Source organism: Amblyomma americanum, chromosome 8 (genome assembly GCF_052857255.1).
Source record: "Amblyomma americanum isolate KBUSLIRL-KWMA chromosome 8, ASM5285725v1, whole genome shotgun sequence".
NCBI lineage: Eukaryota > Metazoa > Arthropoda > Arachnida > Ixodida > Ixodidae > Amblyomma > Amblyomma americanum.
This window is the reverse complement of record NC_135504.1, coordinates 73,915,189-73,935,929: the sequence shown is the minus strand read 5'-3', so window position 1 is coordinate 73,935,929 and position 20,741 is coordinate 73,915,189. Positions and strand designations below refer to the sequence as shown.

Sequence of the window (20,741 nt, the reverse complement as noted above, 5' to 3'; positions counted from 1 at the left end):
TCAACTCTGCAACTGTTCACGTTGAATTTTCAAAATGATGGCACCCAGACGCGTCTGAAGTGGCAGGAAATTCAAACTGGCCGATAAAAACCGCCACTTTCGCCACGTGTTATAAGGCATCCAATGATAAGGATGTGTCTCCATTTTTCTTGGCTTTGAGTCCGCTCAGCAGCCGCTGCATTGGCACGAAAGGAAGCCAGCAAACTGCACTACCAAACCAGACCGAATAGAGAGCATTGTGGTGGCTGGTTTTGAATTGCTCCGGCATAGAAAGCAGGCATATTTTGGTGCATCCTCACAAGTTCCTGCGCCGCCGTAGCAGCGTTTATCTGGCAATTTCTAAAAAATTATGACAGTTCTGGACTCCAATCTCCAATTTTCAATGGAAAAGAACGTAGAGTCTAAATACAACAAAATTGATGAATTATTAAGTTTGCGATTTTTCACCTTTCAAGAGGAGACGCGGGTCAGGCACAGGCAGCAAAATTCATTTTTACTGAGAACAATAATCCAACAGAACTGTTCTCAGTGTCCCTTTAAAGTGTTTCTCTGAGGTTCAAGAAAATTAGAGGGCACTAAAGGATACAGTAAAAGCTCGTTAATTTGAACTCTTAATTCCAACTTACAGTTAATTCAAACTCACGGCCGGGTCCCGGCACAGCCCTGTGTATTTCAATGGGGGAAAACTCGCGATAATTCGAACAAGTCGGCATCCGCTACGGTTAATTCAAACTAGGGGCCCCTGGCTGACACCCCTCCTCATAGACAGAAATTGACCCATAGTGAGTAAAACACGCTCCAAATTTACCAGAGATGTAAAACAATGGAAAAGAAAAAAAAAACCCGAGTGCACGAGGCTCCTGAAGTCCGCGTTCCGGTGCATACCGTAGCAGATTTTCGCTGCCGGAGCACTCGCCCGCGCTGCTAATGCTTCAGCGTGAGCCGTTCCAGGTTTTCGTTGTGCCACGGTCGCTGGGTCGCGATCACGTGATGTAAACAACGTAGTATGGCAGTTCGGGCGATGACTGCTTTTGTTGGTGCTGCGAGCTACATGGACAGCAGTGTGTAGACATTGGAGCCCTTTAGTGACGCCAATATAATTGAGGCTGCACGCTCCCAGCAGACGTCGCAAGGCTCAGGTGCGGTGAACACAACCGACAGTGGTGAGTCCGAAGGCAGCGATGAGACTATGCCACCGCCAAGAAGTGCACGTGAAGCAGCGTCTGCGCTCGATGTTGCAGCACGCCACTTCTCTGTCAGTGAGAACTCTGACGTGGCGTACGAGCTTTGGGCAAGCTGCAGATGATGCGGACGGGGTCTCGGCAGAACAAACGCAAGCAAATGCACTTCGCGATTACTTTTCAGTTTGACAACCCTTTCCCGTAAATAAACATGTTTTGGAGCATAAATAGCATCATATATTCCAGCACTAAAGCTCGCTGCTCACGCAAATGCATTCCAGTACTTGTTTCTGGCGCATAACTGGCCAATCAATTCATTTCATTTGCCGTTAGGACCGGATCAATTTAATTCTCGGAATATGCCCGCCACAAACGTGTAGTAGTACCTAGCTCGCAATAATGAGTCTAGGTGCGACTGCTTCGAGTTCTGCCCGTGCGGCGGGGCGCTATAACCACTCATTCCAGCGGCCATTCGATAATTCAAACTTCGCTTAATTCGAACACTTTTCCGGTCCCCATCAAGTTCGAATTGACAAGCTTTTACTGTACTTACACGCTGTGAATGCGAAAGCACCTGTGTGTCATCGTGGGCTACTAGTTAACTGTATTTGTTTACTAGTCAGTAAGTACCGTATTTACACGAGTGTAAGTCGACCCCCCCCCCCAACCAACATCACATTTCTAAAATAAACTTGGAGGTCGTTTACACTTGGCCTTTATTAATAGAACGCGATAGCACTATCCTCCCGCCTCCGCTTACTAACAGCCGCAATCAGCTGCCGCACGCGGGAGCACCTGTCGGCACATTCAAGAACGAAAATTTATTACTCACTGGACTACTCGTCCACACTTGCGCCATCGTCCTCACTAGCGCTGCCGTCGTGATCGCTGCCGCGGTCCCACAACTCGTCGTTCTAACATCTTCATGCAGTGAAATCCCGCACTTCGCAAACAGCCACACCACGACATCTTGTGGAACAGGAGAAAATTTTGCCTCGTTGCAGCTGCCACACCTGTATCATCCGTTGCGATCGTTGAACTTGCGGCCCGGTGCGCAGTTCGTTTCTTCGGCGTAAAGAATGACAGCCATCTTGAATGTTGTCGTGAACAAGCACCGGTCGCTTGCCGGACCCAGAGCACAAATGATGAAGCAGTACTTTAAAACTTGTGAAACGCGTCAGACCCAAAGAGAAACAACGCATGAGCGGCGTCGGCTCTTTTGTTGGCTACCGACACACTCCGTCGCCGCTGCGGTTCCGAGTGGGGGTGCCACCACTATTGGAACAGCGACCCTTCCATCAACTATCGATGCTCCCTTGGGCGCCGAGTGCGCGATTGAAACTAAGCAACAAAAAAAAAACTTGGATGACGCCTATTAAGAGCAGAAAACAAATGTGTTATCGGGCCGCCGTCGCTTATCAGCAGACGCAATCTGCGGCCGCGTGTAGGAAGTGGGATGATGTGGGTTTGCTACTTATCGACAGCCACCATCGGCCGCCTCGAGCGGGGTGGGGATGCTGGTTTGTGCGTTGACATTGCAGCTACTCAAGGCCAGCACTAAGAGCGATGCGACAGAGGCGCGCAGAAAAATGCAACCACGCTGTAGCATGCCTGATATCACGTTTGTCACGCCTTTATTTATGGTGCGATGCTTTGGTTTTGATTTTAAGTTGACCCCCACCCCCACTTCAGATTATCAAATTTTGAAAAATAGGTCGACTTACAATAGTGTAAATACGGTAGTATAGTCGAGCCCGCTTATAACGAACATGAACATCATGTGGTGTCCGTTCGTTATATCCCGAAGTTCGTAGCAAGTGGACTACAGCTTTAAAGACAGTTGCTTGTCAAAACTAAAAATTTTTTCTTTGCGATAAAGTCCGCGATGGACGTCTGGTTTTGCAGCGCAGATTCAATGAGGGAGGCTTCCAGTTTACTTAAAGCAGAAGAGTGACAAAGCGCGCGATTAGGTAGACGTGCACAGGCGGCAATCATGCCAATCAAGCTAAAGATACAAACACACAGCGCCAGCGGAGAGACGAATGAGGGGCGTCCGTAAGCATCAGCGCAGCCACCTCTTGGCTTCCACGGAAGACCTGCTTCACGGAGCGTGGCCTCAGCGATCGGCACTGGCGGCAGCGCAGTTGATTGTGGAGGCCTCGTGCAGATTTGCAAGAGAGTGAGGAGAGGGGAGCGGAGTTGCGAGGAGGGGCGGGGGGGGGGGCAATCTTGGAAGGCGCGTCGGCGGGGAAAGGGTAGTTCGCTTAAGAGCGGCACGAAACGGGGCGGACAGTTCGCCTACGAGGCTCAGGAAAAAAAAAACGCGCGGCAGGCGCACAAAGGGGTCGGAGGCAGGTTATCTCGCATCGCGGCACCGGGTTTACGCCATCCGTCCGCTGTAACCGATAAGCAGGGCTTAATGACGTTCGTTATACGTGTGATTTTGTGCCACTGAAATAATGTATATTTTGACGGTTGCGCAGCTCTCGTTCGTTATAAGTAGGGGTGTGCGAATATTTGAAATTTCGAAAACGAATCGAATATCAAACATATTCGATTCGTATTCGTATTAGAAATTTGATATTCGTGAATTTCCAAATATTCGAAAATTCCCGAAAACTTGCCAGCGATCGTATACTGCGCATACTTTCATAAATTCGACCGTGGCAAAACCACAATATCTGGGCAAATTAGCCGATAACGAGTTAAAAATTGCAGGAAAACAATACAGAGGTCCTATCCGCTTCCTTCTCCGCCGTTTATCACGCGGATCGACCGCATCCCGACGCCGCAAGGCTTCACCTCGCGAGATTCCCCCAAGTGGGCTTTCCCACATATCACACATGCTGCGAACAAGATGGCCGACGGCCCGCTTCGAGCAATCGTAGCGCGAAATCGCACTTTTTTTTTAATCCTTCGGTAATACGTTACATATTTAATGCCCACATCTGAAGAATGCGTTTTGTCGCCTTCATAACTCTCCGAGCGTGACCTCCGCCATCCCGTTTTGTAAAGTACGCTATGCGGAAAAGCCTACTTGCGAAATGCCACGGGAGCCTCCTGAAGGGGCGCGTCGAGTAGTCACAATAGGGCAAGCGATCCTGTAAAAATCCCACATATTGCATGGTGCATTGTGACCTGTACACCTTTTTAGCGGGCGTAACGGCAGGCGTGGCAACAATCGGAGGGCCTCGGTCACTAGGGAAAAAAAAAACCTGGCTGCGTAGTTTCGATTTCTGAGCTTCACCGCTGCCCCGCGGCAACTTCAAATGTCGGCCTGCGCATTCGCCGATAGTCCAGCTGCGCGCGGCTTATTTTTTTCCTTTTTAGAAACCGCCTCGCCGCTCCGGCGCCAGTGTGTGTTCCCTGGCCCCTTGATTGCATTTATGTAGTTCTTCCAGCACTCCAAAACGTGTGGCTCGTCACGGACTTACAGGTGCTAGCGCGATTAAGCCGCCTCATAAGGCCCTACTGCATCTTCAGCATTTTCGACAGCATTTTTTTTTTGGGGGGGTCGCGGGCAATTTTATTAACAGAGGCCTTCGGATGAACCGAGCATTTCTTCCGGTCCCTTGAACTCCGAATGAATGAGGTTTAATAGTCATCACGCTATTTTTTTTTGTTTCCAGTCCTGTTATTTTATGGATTTTGCTTTGCATGACCTCATTATAGTTTGGATACTGTTATGCTGTCTAATCAAGTAGTATACATTTCTGTGCACATCATGTTTTTTTTTATATGGTACTGAGGCAGTCTAGTTTTGTTTATTTTAGTTGCAAAGACCGTACACTATTTTTAAAGAAATAAGGGCAACAATGTTTGCTTGCTCATCATTTTCTGAAGTTTTTTTTTGTACTGAAGAGATATTCGATATTCGATTCGATATTCGATTCAATATTCGAAGCCATTTTTTCTTCATATTTGTATTCGATTCGTGTTCTGAAATTTCAATATTCGCACACCCCTAGTTATAAGCGAAAGTTCGTCTTAAGGGGGGACACTGGTCTTAGAGCTATTTTCCTTATTTTGAAGCCTATCCTGATGAAATCAAACAAATTTGTTCAGGTTTTTATGCTGGTTTCAAATATGTAATTTTTTTCTTTCTAAGTCAATTAGTCAATGAAATAATTAATTTTCATTGTTCATTAATTAGTACCTCCGTGCAGAAAAATTGGCTCCATAAAAAATTATTTCTAATGCATGGCAACGTAGTTCAATGACCAGAGAGTGCAACGATCGAAGCAGTTTTTTCATTTTACCCTTATTAGCAATTTTGCAGTACTTGGAATACCATCCTTCAAGTTGTGCCTATCATGCTTCAATGAACTTTACAAAATAAAAAAGTTTTGAAGGTTAATTAAAGAATTCTGCTTCGATCATTGCACTCACTGCACTTCCAGCTTTCTTTAGCAAAAAAAAATACATCTCTGCCCATCATAGGTGCAGAGATATCGACAAACTAAAACAAGCAGGTGTCCAAAATTTGCGTTTTGAGAAAATTGAGAAAAACAAACTAGACATAATTTATTCAAAATTTCATGAAGATATATACATATCTACATTTCTTAAGGGCTAATAAGCACCAGGCATGTAGTCAGACTGCTTGGTTTGACTAGAATGGCGCTTTTTCAGTGCCCGATGCATGGTTTCAGTAGAGGCACGCTTGCGTGCAGATTCTGCTGTCCGGCGCCTGTCTTTCTCGGTCATCCTCCTGATATTATGTTGGCCAGGGTTCATACTGAGCTCGCTCAGTATTTGGGAAGATGCCTTCAGGTTTCCCGCATTGAAGCGGACAACAGCCTCTGCAACGGCTGCTTGAACTGAAAACAGTGAAGCATGTCTCTCCTTTGGTGCAAGCGACCATATCAGCGAGTGCAGGCTTTCATTATTATTTTGAGTTTTGCCACGCAAGCAACGCTGCAGTAGCTTTGGGTCTCCCAAGCGCTCATATATGGGGAAAAGTGCTTTGCACACATGTGGCGGCAAATTATACCTGTGCTTGGGAGCGGGCTCGCCCTTGGCTGCAGCACGTTCTGGCGGCACCATGAGTTTGGGCCTGTTGGGCACAAAGTGTGGTTCGCTGCACTATCATTTGATGTTACATGATAGTATGTCGCCATCACGGCCTTGTGCATGGCTCCAATATCTCCAGCATGGGATTTCAAGGCCCAGCTGTAATATGATGTCAACTTAGTGACAAGGTCGCCTGTTAGCTTTCCTTTGCCACTAAGGCTCTCTTTTGCATTGCCTTTATGCTTGGCAATTGCATTGCGCAGAGCCGTGCCCATTCGCTTCTGCACATGGTTCGTGCAGTCTTCTTTTTATATTTTTATATAGCCATACACAGACGATTCTTGCAGTGCAAGAAATGTGCGGCTATCGCCATCTGAAAGGACAGTCGTGTATCTAAGGCCATGTTTTTCCCATGACCTTTCGAATAACACAAGTCCAGCCTGTACTTCCATTTCACCGGACTTTTTGTCCGTGTTCTTTTGGCACAAGTGGCTGTCACTCCATGCTTGATAGGACGGGTCGTCGTCCTTAGGCCCGCGCTCGCACCCGGCACAGAAATTGCTAAACACAACGTAATCCAGGACGAGCCCAGTAAAAAGTTCAATCACTGCACCGACACCGATGCGGGATGAATGACCCCGAGTCATCCACGAACCATCGAAAGAGACGGAAATGTTCTCGGGGTTGTCAAGGTTCAGCTCGCGGTAGAGCTGCCGAACAGAATTTGCGCTGTCATTCAACACTTCTTCGGCTGCGCGTGTTGCTGCGGGCGTCAGCTTGCTTTTCACATAGCTCTGCCACGTTTTTGTGTGCAGGCCACGATGCGATATATTCATCGCAGCAAACACATCATTTAGCGCGGTTCGCCTATTTCCAGTACTTTGCATCGCGCGTGCAGCAAGAATGTTTACGGCAAACAGATTTATCTTTTGGCTGCCTTCCGCGTGTGGCGAGCTCCATGCCGACGCAGTGTCTCCGCAATTCACACACGAGGGACAATTTCACCGCTAAACCATACTCGCGATTCCCTTTAGAAACGTGCACATCTCCGCCACACACTCTACACTTCACGGCACGCAACAGTTCGTTGAAGGAGTCACAATAGAGAAAGCACCATCGTCCGCACGGCGACCGTCTGCACCGTCAAGGGGATGGTCGTCACAGCTTCCGATGAAATCAAGCTTTTTCTTCGTCGCTGTAGACGATTCCAGCTCCTGCAGAATTCCTTCCGCTTTTCGCTTATTTTCAAGCAAGTCCGAAGGCTGCAGCATTGTTGTGTCGCAGCGGACGCGGCCGCTGTGCGTAGACGTCGCCGAGCTCGTTAGGCCTATTTCGTCCGCGGGGACTTCACTTGCCACTGGCTCCTGCACGTTCTCAGAGCATTCGGGTGACGCAGGACGTTTTCGGAAGTTGTCACCGCGCGCGGACTTCTTCTTTTTGCCGAATTTGTGGCGCGAACGAAATTTATTGAGAGGCATCGTTGGACCTCGGTCTCAACTGTCAACAAAATGGCGTCTTCGACGCTTCCAACGCTGGCTCAAGCAGACGATGCATGGCGGAATCCGCCAATCGGATGGCTCGATTCAGTCACGTGTGCTCAGCAGCGAATCAGACCCCGCATTTTTTGCTTTTTTGTGGCTCTTTTTCTTGGTGGCCACTGAGAGCTTGCAACCAGCAATGGCGGGAAATTGAAGCCTAGAGAGCGCTCTTTCAAACGAGCCCAACATGGCCGCGATCGGTACGGTGGAACGCCGGCTCCGCACGATGAAAAATTTGTGTTTTTTCGTCTGCTCTTGCGCAAATTCAGACCGCGCGGTGATCTAAACTCAATAAAACCCTGAAACTACTGACTTCTGGAAGAAGAGAACTGGTGAACTTGGAGAATAATAGCTGAAGATTCCGAAAATGCTATTTTCAGAAAATCGGTTTTTTGGCCATTTTTTGGTCTTAAAGACCCGTGCACCCCCTTAAGTGGGGCCATTATATGTGGGCTCTACTGCACTAATACCTCAAAGGCCTTTTCTCGTAAAGGCCTTTAGAAAGGAGCCCACGACATATATGCAAACAAAGTGCCGCTTTAAGCAAGCCACCACATAATTTTTGGCTTTCACTTCTAGTTTAGCTGATGTCACGTTCGGTCTCCAGCACCATGGCGACGTCACATTGAATTTTCGTGCACTTTTGCAGTCAACAACGACAACACCGTGTTTTGTTGCTGATGAGCATACAAGACCTTCACCTCAAAAATGATTCGACTCCTTTAATGATTCAGGCCATTTCTTGGGTCCCACCAAGTACTGTATATACTCATGTAATGAACCCACCCCCCACTTTTGTCGGCCAGAATTTACTTTTTTTTTTTCAGCCTTTAGCTTTTTGTAGCGGCTTCCTCAGTTTTCAAGCCATCCACAGCGCAGACCCTGGCAGCGTGCCAAGATGCTGCCCGCAGCTGATAACATCGCCACCTGTTTGTTTCATCTTTTGAGGAGAGCTCCTGCCAGAGGAGTGGGGGGAAGGGTGGCGGTGTAGTGCAACGTGCTCAGCGAACTTGGCAGAGCGTCAAGACGTTATGTGCAGTAAGCTAAGGCTTAAACATTCACACTCGTCACCGTCCTGTGTGTTTTTTTAACCCTCGCGTAAACAATGCGTGCCTGACCTTCAGGGCCTGTGTTCAGCATGTTCACATTATCTCGCCGAGCTTGGCCGCCGCCGGCTACCACAAAATTGCCAAATCGCGTCAAATTGAACGATGCTAAACACCAGCGACATGAATGCATCTGACCGCGTGTGTTTTTTGAGGACAGAAGGATGGACGGATTCCAAACAAATCTGTTGAAACATTTTTTTTTTCCCGCAAAATGAGCCCTCCCCCCTAACTGATGTCAGCTTTTCTGGAAAAAAAAGTGGGTTCATTACACAAGTATATATGGTAAAAAACAAAAAAAAGTCGCTCAGTGACTGTACGCGCATGCGACAGACTGCAGTGACTGAGGGCCCCCTACCTGTGGTGCTCTTCCGTCGGAGGTGAGTATAAGGAGCGACCGCAGCACTGAGAGGCGCACGGCGACCGTGTTGTGTCCCAGGAAGGGCCACAGACGGGGCACCCACTGGGCCAGGGGGGCATCAGTTCCATTTCCACTGCCTGCCGTCCGCTCTTCACCGCCTTGCGCTGGCTGTGATGCACCACTGCTGGACACAACACAAGGCACTCTGTCGCCGATCAGGGAACGACTGCATCCGCTAAGCTTTGCATACTGTGTCAAAGGAAAACTAATGTCAGAGTGCACTACTAGTGAACTACATACAGCAGTTTACTTTTAACCCTTTCCTTACTGCGAAAAAAATGACCAATTTTGACTGTTTTAGAATAGAAATCATTTCTTCAAGAAGCACTAAATGCACTTGTGTACTGTAATACATCAAATTGTAGCTTGTTGATTATGCTTCCGAATTAAAATAATGCCACAATTGTGTGTGCAAAGCTTCTAGAAAATTTACAGAAGGACGGACGGATTCCAAACAAATCTGTTGAAACATTTTTTTTTCCCGCAAAATGAGCCCTCCCCCCTAACTGATGTCAGCTTTTCTGGAAAAAAAAGTGGGTTCATTACACAAGTATATATGGTAAACAAAAAAAGTCGCTCAGTGACTGTACACGCATACGCGATGTGCTGGCACCACACAAAAAATACGAGCAAAACAAAAATAAGCTGCTCCACTGAGCCAAAAGTTGATTACAAAAAAATTAAAATGTTGCGTTGTGTTGGGTTTTATGGCACATAGGGTTAGGCTAAGGCCATCATGCGCCAAACACAAGGTGTAGAAAATTGTCTTGTGCCGGATTTTATATGACAAAAATGAAACGGTGGTGTAAAGGACCAAAAATGTTATTTCATACCATCTAGTGAAGGTAAAGGGCAGAATTTTTGGGGGAATGGCCAATGGTAAAAGCTTTAAAGAAGGTCAGGTAACCTCAGCGGCCATCCTTTGTAGAGGAAGGATGTCCCAACCAATGAAATACACACCTCAGCCTTCTTGTCAGGAATGAGGAAGTGGCTGAGGTGTATCAAAGAAAAGCGAGGCATTCGCAGTTCATTAAGACAGCCAGCCTCTCATAACATAAGAAATGTCAACAATTGCATTATCACTCAAGAGTAGTGCTGGGTGAAATGGAATGCATTGATTATAAAATTCACTAAAATACTTTTTCCTTAGTTTTTCTAGGTTTAAACATGCAAACAAGATATGGTTTAGTGTGAGCTCGTCTCCGCATCTTTCACAAACAGGTCTGTCTTCTTTTGTAAGTAAGTACAGTAGAATCTCGTTACAACGAACTTCACGGGACCGCCGAATTTAATTCGTTATTTTGAAATATAGTAGTACTGAAAAACCTTTATTTTCATGTCAGTAATGCACCACAAGAACTAAAATTATGTACCTTTGCAGCAGATTTATGTATTGGTAAGTAAATAATAAACGATAACGCTGGGCACAGTTTCATCATCATCATCATCATCAGTACTACACCCACTGCAGGGCAAAGGCCTCTCCCATGTCTCTCCAATTAACCCTGTCCTTTGCCAGCTGCATCCACCCTTTGCCTGCGAACTTCTTAATCTCATCCGCCCACCTAACCTTCTGCCGCCCCCTGCTACGCTTACTTTCTCTTGGAACCCACTCCGTTACCCTTAAGGACCAGCGGTTATCTTGCCTTCGCATTACATGCCCTGCCCAAGCCCATTTCTTTCTCTTGATTTCGACTAGGATGTCATTAACCCGTGTTTGTTCCCTCACCCACTCTGTCCGCTTCCGATCTCTTAACGTTACACCTATCATTTTTCTTTCCATGGCTCGCTGCGTTGTCCTTAACCTAAGCTGAACTCTTTTCGTTAGCCTCCACGTTTCTGCCCCGTAGGTGAGTACCGGTAAAATTATGCTGTTGTACACTTTCCTCTTGAGGGAAATTGGTAAACTGCCACTCATGATCTGTGAGAATTTGCCATATGCGCTCCACCCCATTCTTATCCTTCTAGTTATCTCCCTCTCATGATCTGGATCAGCTGTCACTACCTGCCCTAAGTAGACGTATTCCGGCACAATTTCTAGGCTCTCGCTGCCAATTGTGAACTGTTGTTCCCTTGCTAGGCTGTTGAACATTACCTTGGTTTTCTGCATGTTAATTTTTAGACCCATCGATCTGCTCTGCCTGTCTAACTCGTTGATCATGATTTGCAGTTCACCTCCTGAGTGACTCAGCAAGGCAATGTCATCAGCAAATCGCAGATTATTTAGGTATTCTCCATTTATTCTTATTCCCAACTGTTCCCAATTCAGGCTTCGAAATACCTCCTGCAAACATGCGGTGAACAGCATTGGCGAGATCGTGTCTCCTTGCCTGACGCCCTTCCTTATTGGAATTTTATTGCTGACTTTATGGAGGACTATAGTAGCTGTGGAGTTGCTATATATATCTTCCAGTATTTTGACATAAGGCTCTTCTACCCCCTGATTACGCAATGCCTGTATGACTGCTGAGGTTTCCACTGAGTCGAATGCTTTCTCGTAATCAATGAAAGCTATATATAGAGGTTGGTTATATTCTGCGCATTTCTCTATCACCTGATTGATAGTGTGAATATGATCTATTGTGGAATATCCTTTACGAAAGCCTGCCTGATCATTTGGTTGATTAAAGTCTAACGTTGCCCTGACTCTATTAGCGATTACCTTAGTAAATACTTTGTAGGCAACGGATAGTAAGCTGATCGGCCTGTAATTTTTCAAGTCCTTGGCGTCTCCCTTCTTATGAATTAAGATAATGTTTGCATTCTTCCAAGCTTCTGGTACAGTTGAGGTCATAAGGCATTGCGTATACAGGGTGGCTAGTTTTTCTAGCACGATGTCCCCTCCATCCTTCAACAGATCTGCTGTTACCTGATCCTCCCCAGCTGCTTTTCCCCTTTTCATTGCTTCTAAGGCTTTCTTTACTTCATCTTTCGTTACTGGCGGGATGACGCATTGCTGTGCACTGCTGTCTTTCTCATTAGCGCTCTGATTACATTGGCTACTGTACAGGTCTGTGTAGAACTCTTCGGCTACGTTAACTATCTTGTCCATATTGCTAATGACATTGCCCTGCTTTTCTCTTAATGCATACATCTGGTTTTTACCTATGCCTAGTTTCCTCTTCACTGTTTTTAGGCTACCTCCGTTCTTTATAGCATGCTCGATTCTCTCCATATTAAACTTCCTTATGTCGGCTACCTTGCGCTTATTTATTAACTTTGATAGCTCCGTTAGTTCTATTCTATCAGTAGTGTTAGTAGGGCACAGTTTAACTACAATTTATTGCTTGAAGAAGTCTGTTATTTTCTTCTGGCGAGTAGACGACAAGCGCTGCAGGACGAACGCCTCCACATCCTCGACCTTCCTGTGCAAGTCATCGGGGACATCTTTTCAGCGCCCGAGGAATGATTGGGTCTTTTCTAGAAAGACTAGGACATCCGAGCCGGAAACAATCTCTTCCTCTTCGTGCGCTGATCCAGTGTCGGCATCGTCTTCGTCGCTACTACATTCTTCTTGCTCACGCACTTGATTCACGATGTCTTCGGTGGTGAGCTCCGCGGATGTAGCCGCCACGCTGTCGCTGTCCACATAATTCGAAAGTCGCTGTCCACGGTAGTTGCCCAGCCGCAGACGTTTTCTTGAGTGAGCGACTCTCGATGTAGTTTTATGATCTTGTCCCGATATTTGAGCATCGTTGTATTTGTTGACTGTGTGATGTCAAGCTCCCTGCACAAGTCCACTTGCTTTTTTCCAGCATTCAGCTGCAACAGAATGGCCACTTTTTCTTTAAGCGAAAACTGGTGTCGCTTCTTTTTAACGTGGGGGCCAGGAGAACTCGTTGTCAGCAAAGCTAATGCACAACACAATCACAGCGCCGATAACTTTGCAGATCCTACCGTTCGCTGTCAACGTGGTGACACTGCACTGAATAGGCTTAATACCCCTGTCACACGGGCGCTTGTAAGGCCTTAGAAATTAAGGTCCTTTGCCCCAAAGGCGCGTGACGCGCATCTACACGGCAAAGCGTCGAGACCTTTGCGATAAAGGTCCATAGCAATAAAGGCGGCCGTCAGCGGCCTTAAAGTTGCTTAAAGGAGCAACCCAGACGGCAGCGCCAGCTAGCAAGCTTAAAGAATAAAAAATTGATGCAATTTTTAGTTTTGAAACCGTAAAAAAATATCTAATTTATCTTATTTAATGGTTAATTTTGCGTTACAGTGCACTTAACCGTAGAGGCTATGACTAAAGACATCCACACTGCTAAGAAAGGACTTGAACGCTTTTCAGCAGCCGCATCGACACACACGTGCTTGCGCATCTCGCTTTGCTGTTTTTTCTTCGTTTGCTCTTTGTTGTGTGCGTGTTTTGAGTTTGCTTGTGTGCACAAAGCACGCTTCTCGAACACAACGAGGAGCCGAACGGAAAAGTGTGCCTACCGTGGTTGGACCGAGAACGATGAAAAAAAAAGAAACTTTGTTTCAAAATATCCGTTTCTCACTGTCAAAACACTCGTTTGTTATCGTGATAGCTACTTTTTCCAACATAAACGAAAGCACTCTTAGCTGAAGTGCTACCGTCTGCTTTAATTTCATAATGTTACTAGCGCCGCTTCACACACAGTGGTGACTTTTGGCATTCACGGAGGCCGCGTTCTAGCTCCTTTGGATTTGCCGTGTAGCAGCGTCGCTGCTCCTTTTCGATTTTCCTCCTTTAGTGCAATAAGACAACTTTACAGCAAAGGCCGAGAAGAAGTCCCGTGTGACAGGGGTATAAGACTACGGCGCAGTATGCGACCACACGCTGGATGGATGATAATGGCCTTACCCTTTGTATCGGGCGGCAGCTTGCGCCGCCTAGCCTATATTCATTCAACGCGACACTAGCGTTGATCCCGATGCCGCTGGGGCTGTATCCGTTGCAACGGGTTCCCCAGTGCATAGCTGCTGCTTCGGATGATGATGATAGGCGTCAGCTTCAGGGATTTGGTACGAAACTTTGACGGAACTTCGCAATAACGAAGCGTCTTGCGATGATTGCAAGATTAAATTACATACGTTATTCTGAAATATTCGGTAATTTGAAATTCGTAGTAGTGAAAGTTTTTTACATTTAAAATATAGGCATTTTGGCGGGGATTTGAAAAAAATTCGTAAATCTGAAAATTTCGTTAATCTGAGGTTCGTAGTAACGAGGTTTTACTGTAGTTGTGTGTCAGGTGCGTGTGTCCTATGCAAAGGCGACATAAGATTAGTTCAGTGAAACTTCAGAGAAAATTAAAATATACAAAACTTTGCACATATTCTTAGCTACCATTCTGGCGATTTTCAGATCCGTACATAATACACTGCATTTTCCAAGACCTTTCAAGCTAGGCAACATGGCTGCTGTGCCACTAGAGAAAGCAGTCGCACAAGGACACTAAGTGGATGTAGATATATAGGACGTGCTACAATTACACTTCTTGATTTTTTATAGCAGAGCTTGCAGTTCCTCCTTTTCTCCATATTTTTTTGTTGTTGTTGATAGCGAATGGGTTCTATGGGTGAAAAGGGGGCGTGGTCTTCCCTGACATCATAACCAAAAATCTGCTGGCGCATTTGGCAGGATATCTTGGAAGTATGTTTTAGACACTAAAGCACCAAATAAAACCTCTCATAATTTACAAATCAGGCCCACTCCATAAAATACAATGTACACGATAAAACGAAACTTGCGCAAGCACGCGCTTATGTCCCGGGCCTCTGAGGCGAAGTCTTGCAATCAAAACTCAAATCTGACCATTCCACATGATTGTCTAACTCGCCGCTACTGCTATAAAGAAAAAAAACAGCACAATAACCAACAAAAGTGCTCAGTGTAGCCTTTGGCCTTTGAGGAGATTGCAGTGAAACGGACGGCCGGCAGGCTACATCCGGTCTAAGTTTCCTTGTTCACGTCACCTCCTCAGTTAGGAAACGAAAAAACAAAACTGAAGCAAAAGATATAATGTTATAGAAGCAAACTTGATGGTGCAGCTTGTGCAGGAGTGCAGTCTTGAATTTTTTGCGGCAGATTTGAAATGTCAGTCACATCACCAATGGCTTATGCCATGTAAGGCAAGAGAACTTTGTTTTTGCAAGAAAACTAAATTTTATTGCACAAACTGCACAAGGGCACTCAGAAGATAGATATAAGCAAAACTAAAAAAATTTAAATATGGCAGCACTGATGACCTGAGGTGGTCACCTGTGATAACCACCGTGCTGCAATGCCATCTCCATTCACTTTCTGTGAAACTCGGCAAAACATTTTTTGTCCTTTCTCAGACAAAGAGGAATGATGCATGTTTCACACATCCACGTCGTTCTTGATGGGTTTGCTTTTGTGCTACATTTCGCGCACTGCCTCAGCGTGCAACTCTTTGGTTGGTGCTCTGATTCTGTGCCCCGCACAACTGGAGGCACATATGGCTTCCACCACTTTATTTCTACTACACGGCTGCTTGACTGTGTTTTTTTTTGGGGAACAGACTTGTGCTTCTGCAGTCAATGTACCGGTTATATCTCTTCTAGTCTTTCAAGCTCATCTTCTGAACCCCTTCCAGTTCACTGTATATTAGGAAGGCGTTCACGACGCAACAGTCAAGGAAATTAAAAAAATTCTGTGCCACCATTTTTTTGACTTCCAATCAATCTGATAATGGTTTTTTCTTAGGTCAAATTTGAAACAAAATTCATGTTTTGATTGCAGTCTTGTAGTGCATCTGGGCAGGCTACCTTTGTGAGTGTTCCATCCTTGTTTTTTCTTCCTACATGTGTTTTGAAGTGCAGGATCGTGGTAGCCTGACAGCAAGTGGACGGTTCGCTTTTCTTTCCACTTCAGGCACACCAAGCCGTCATCACTAACAGACCAGTCGGTGTCGCCTCTTTCCATTGTTTTATCCGCCTGCAGCGGCGGCAAGTGTTTCCGGTTGGCATTCACCGTTCCACAGGCATATATGGTGGCATCTCTCAACTCCTTGAGGAGTGGGTAGCTGGTGAAGTAGTTGTCGAAAAACACACCGTGCTGCCTGCCAGCACAATCTCCAGTAAGGCTTTTTACAACCCTGGCGCCCAACTCACGCTGCACACCACTGTCTGGCTTTCCAGTATAAATGTCGAACTTGATATTGTAGCCATTACTGGCACACAGCATCCATACCTTGTACCCTCGTTTCATGGGCTTTTTCGGCATGTATTGCTTGAGCAAACTTCTGCCCTTGAATTTTATCATCGGTTTGTCAATCGCCAAAAATTTATATGGAGATGAGATAGCAACCACCTAAACCGATTCACTGTCATCAGGTTTGATATGAACGGGTCATGAATGTCCGGAGCACTAGACCAGTGGTCTCGATAACTCTGGGTTCTTTTGATGCCCATCAAAAGACTTATTTCTAAAAATGTGCTTAACTCTTTCACTGTGGTCGGCTTGCATGGCTTGTTTTCTTGCTGAGCATACAAGTTTGTCTGAAATGCTAGCGATTCTGTGAACGAGTCTCTCCACAAAATGCGAAACACCTCGGAAGGAGTGCTCACTTCAAGGTCCTGGATGCGTTGAGGCACACCCGTTTGGCACATAAGAGAAAGGGGCGGAGATACCCTGTAGTTTTGACTCCATATAGGGACTGTACCAGGAGTGTGCGACATTTCTTCATCGCTTTCTGAGTCCGATGAATCACTCACGGCATGGACATGGGCATCGTTTGTGGCAATGGTACGCTGACATTTAGCAGTAGTGCTCGGCTTTCACTCGTCGTCACTGTCACTGAACACATCACCGCCAGCTAATAATAATAAAAGTTAATAATCCTTAAATTCACCAGGTTTCCAGTCCCGTGGTTCAGTATTTTGACCGCACGATCAATTTATAACATCCCTGTGACCTGAATTCTACGTAAAAACAATGCTTTGAGCCGCGGCGCGTAGCTCTTTTTCCACGCGCGCGATCGCAGCCATCTTGGTCTTGTTGGAAAGAGCGTCTTTTGTTCTTCAATTTCCCACCACAAATAGCTCCAACCAATCGCTGGTGACGTCGAAATCCGCGCAGAAAGAAAAGCCCCAACGCGCGGCCCTATTCGTTGAGCAAGAGCACGTGACCAAAGAGCACAGTGTGATTGGCTGCGCGAGGCTCCCGTCGTCTGCTCCACTCCGCAGGCAACGCAACGACGCATCTCTTCGTTCTTTGTGACAAGTGTGCAACGATGTCCAATCGAATGGAAAAGTTCGCCACGAGGCACAAGTTCAGCAGAAGAAAGAAGTGATCTCTTCATAACTTCCAGAAGCATGCCAGGCATCGAGAACAGTCCGCCGTCACCGGACAGTGCTGAAGTAGGCCTAGCCAGCTTGTTGAAGAGTCCAAGTGTTGCGGACAGCGGCTGCGTTCGGCATGACACTGAAATGTTGCAGAGTACGGATTTAGTGCAGAGAGAGGTTCAAACGCAAGAAAAACTTCCAAGTTCTTACTTCAGCGCCGGCAATGACGCGAAAGCTGGATTTTCTGGCTTGCGCTGACGACGATGCGGTCGCGCCAGTCGACATCGAACCGGGCTTCATTATCGTCAACTTGAACTCCGTGAACGCGATGATGTCGTGCGTAAAGTGCAAATTGTGTGGCGATAGCGTCACTGTAGGCAGAGGCAAATGAGAATATGGTGTGCTTGCTGCGGTGATGTTGCGTCGGCGTGGAGTTCACCCCGCGTGAATGGCAGCCAGAATGCCGACCCTTTCGTTGTGAACATTCCTGCTGCGCTTGCGATGCAAGCCACTTGGAATCGGCTAACGGCGCTAAACGACGTTTTTGCCGCGATTAATTTTCCACCATGGCCTTCTGACCAAAACATGGTGGAGGTATGTGAAGACGAAGTTGGTGCCTGCGGCGGCCCTTGCTGCCGAGAAGCAGACGGCTCAGTGTGTGCAATCAGTACGGGAGCTGTACGACGACTTGAAGCTTGGGAATCCTGGAAACATTGCCGTGTCATACGATGGTTCCTGGATGACGCGCGGCCACTCGTCGCACATTGGCGTCGGCACGGTCATCAAGCTCTTCACGGGGCTAGTTCTCGATTTTGTTGTGCTCAGAAACTTCTGTACTGGTTGTGAGCGTGGGCCAAAGGAAGATGGTCTGACGTACAAGGCTTGGAACGAGAGCCACGCCTGCCAGAAAACACCACTAAGATGGCCGGTAAAATGGAAGCCGCCCTCATCTTTTTCCAGAGGTCACTACAACGGCACAACCTGAGGTACACTCTCAGATGGTGACAGCCGTGCTTTCCTTGCGCTGCAGGAAGCCAAGGTGTATGGGTACATTTCAGTGGAAAAAGAAGACTGTACCAACCACGTACAGAAACGGAAACCTCATCACAAAGCATAAAGGACCTGGATTAGAGAGAGCCTTGGCAGTAAAGGCAAATTGCAAAGCTAACGCGGTACTATGGCAGGGCCCTGAAGACTCACACGGGTGATGTGCAGGGAACGAAGAAAGCAGTGATGGCCAGTTATCATCACACACCTGGTGTCAGACCACAGCTATTGCCCACCAGGACATGGTGCCACCAAAATGCAGCAAGCGCTAAGGGAAAGACAGCTACTAAGCACCGCTACAATCTGCCTCCATACATCTGTGAGGCCCTGTTGCCCATTTATGAGCGCCTTTCCGATGAGAAACTTCTTGAGCGGTGCCAAAGGGGCAGTACTCCGAACAGCAATGAGTCCGTTCACTCCTCGATATGGGCATTGGCTCCGAAGGAAAACCATGCCTCACTGTACAAGCTGCAGTGGCTGAGGCTGTGATGAGATTCAATGCTGGCTTTGAGAGGACATCTGCAGCAATACTGAAAGAGCTGCACCTCAACCCTGGAGCACTGTGCACGAAGCGCATGGCGAAGAAAGACCACCACCGAGCATCTGCAAAGAAGCGCAAGACCACTTCGGACATGCAGCATGCTTTCGAAAAGTGCCATTTGAGTGGCCGTAGTCAGACTGACTACATTCCTGGTGGCGTTTAGTTACAGAGGATGTAAAATATGGCACCAAGATTTCTGCATTCTTGATTAAAAGTGAATTTATTACTTTTCTATCATTTTCTCAAAACGCCCATTTTTGACTTCTAATTTGTAGACACGATATCTTGGCCTTGAAGGCAGGTAGAACCGAAATTTTTGTTGTGGTATGTAGGTAAGAGTGCAGAGCACACAATGTAAGGAGGAGATTTTGGAATTTGGGTTTTAATATTTAGCAGTTCTGCTCTATATCAGAAAATAGGGTACCCACATTCTGAACAGTGAATTTTGGATTGCTCTAGCATCACTAATATTTGTTACATCAAAGAAGTACTCCTAGCATTGTATTCCATATGCTTTCTAGTACCTAGCCATGTGTTAATATCAATTTCTGTAGTGCACTTATTTTTTCATTGTTTCTGCAAATTATGAACCATTAATTTCATATACATTCGTAAGTGATTGACCTATTGAAAAACAAAAAAGATATTTGAAATCAGTGCAAGAAACTGAATAAGAGTGGCAAATTTAATCAAATTTGGGCAGAAAATAAAAAAAAGCAGTTTTAAGAGCCATGTCCCCGCTTAAGTCAGCATGCATGGCACATTCCAATATCTCTTGATGAAAACAATGAATGAAATTAATTTGTAGTGCACACTAATATTAAATATAACACTTACTGCACTAAGCACAAAGTGAGCTGAGGAGCGATGGCATAGAGCAACAAGCTAAAGTAATTCCACTTGAAAAAGGCATCAGTCCACATTTTTTTTTTTGCCATTTCTTAGTCCCCCCTCCAGCAGCAACACCTATTTGTGGTACATTTGATATTTGCTATCTCTCTGACTCACAGCGGTCCAGAGGTGGCAGGTGGCTAGCCACGTAGTGCAGGCTCTGAAATTGCACGATCAGCTTTCTTTTCTTTTTTTTACTCTCCTTCCCTCGTCTTACTCGTTCCACTGCAAGGCCATTACATACAAGCAGGACCCCCACAAGTCTTTCCGTCCGCTCCAGGCAGCACCGATATGCACCAATATTTGGCTGCACCAGAGCTCTGCACTACAAACATGCAGACATGTTGTGACCCAGCGTAAGGAGAAAAAGCCCCAAGCCAGCAAGCAGGTACACCCTGTGCCTTTCTGTCCACCAGGCCAATGCGCAGCGCATGATTAGCAAGGAGTTCTAGAGGTCTGGTATGTCAGGGCTCTCCACCGTCTTCCTTGTGCCGCCACAAGAACAGCTGCCCACACGGACGGCTGCCCACAGGGGCGGCTGCCCGCAGGGGCGGCTGCCCGCAGGGGCGGCTGCCCACGCACGAACGGTTGTCCGTGCATGAACAGTTGCCCGCAAAAATACATTCGTGTGAAGATGCGAGGAAGCTTCCTTGCGTACTAGTGAAGAAGGTGTTTTATTGCAAAAGCAGTGCTACTGCACACCCCCTGCCCCACTGTGTTTTTCAACTC

General features: G+C 46.6%; 1 protein-coding gene across 2 annotated transcripts in view; it reads right to left on the bottom strand.

Annotated features, from left to right (window-relative positions):
- Hel89B (histone acetyltransferase 1) overlaps nucleotides 1-20,741 on the bottom strand; it is a 211,609-nt gene that overhangs the window by 114,508 nt on the left and 76,360 nt on the right. The window contains exon 12 of one of the 2 annotated variants that reach the window (XM_077635155.1): nucleotides 9,197-9,380. In XM_077635155.1, the coding sequence (XP_077491281.1) occupies nucleotides 9,197-9,380 (184 nt within the window). Of the gene's footprint in view, nucleotides 1-9,196; nucleotides 9,384-20,741 lie in introns of both variants that reach the window. The other variant, XM_077635154.1, reaches the window with a different exon arrangement.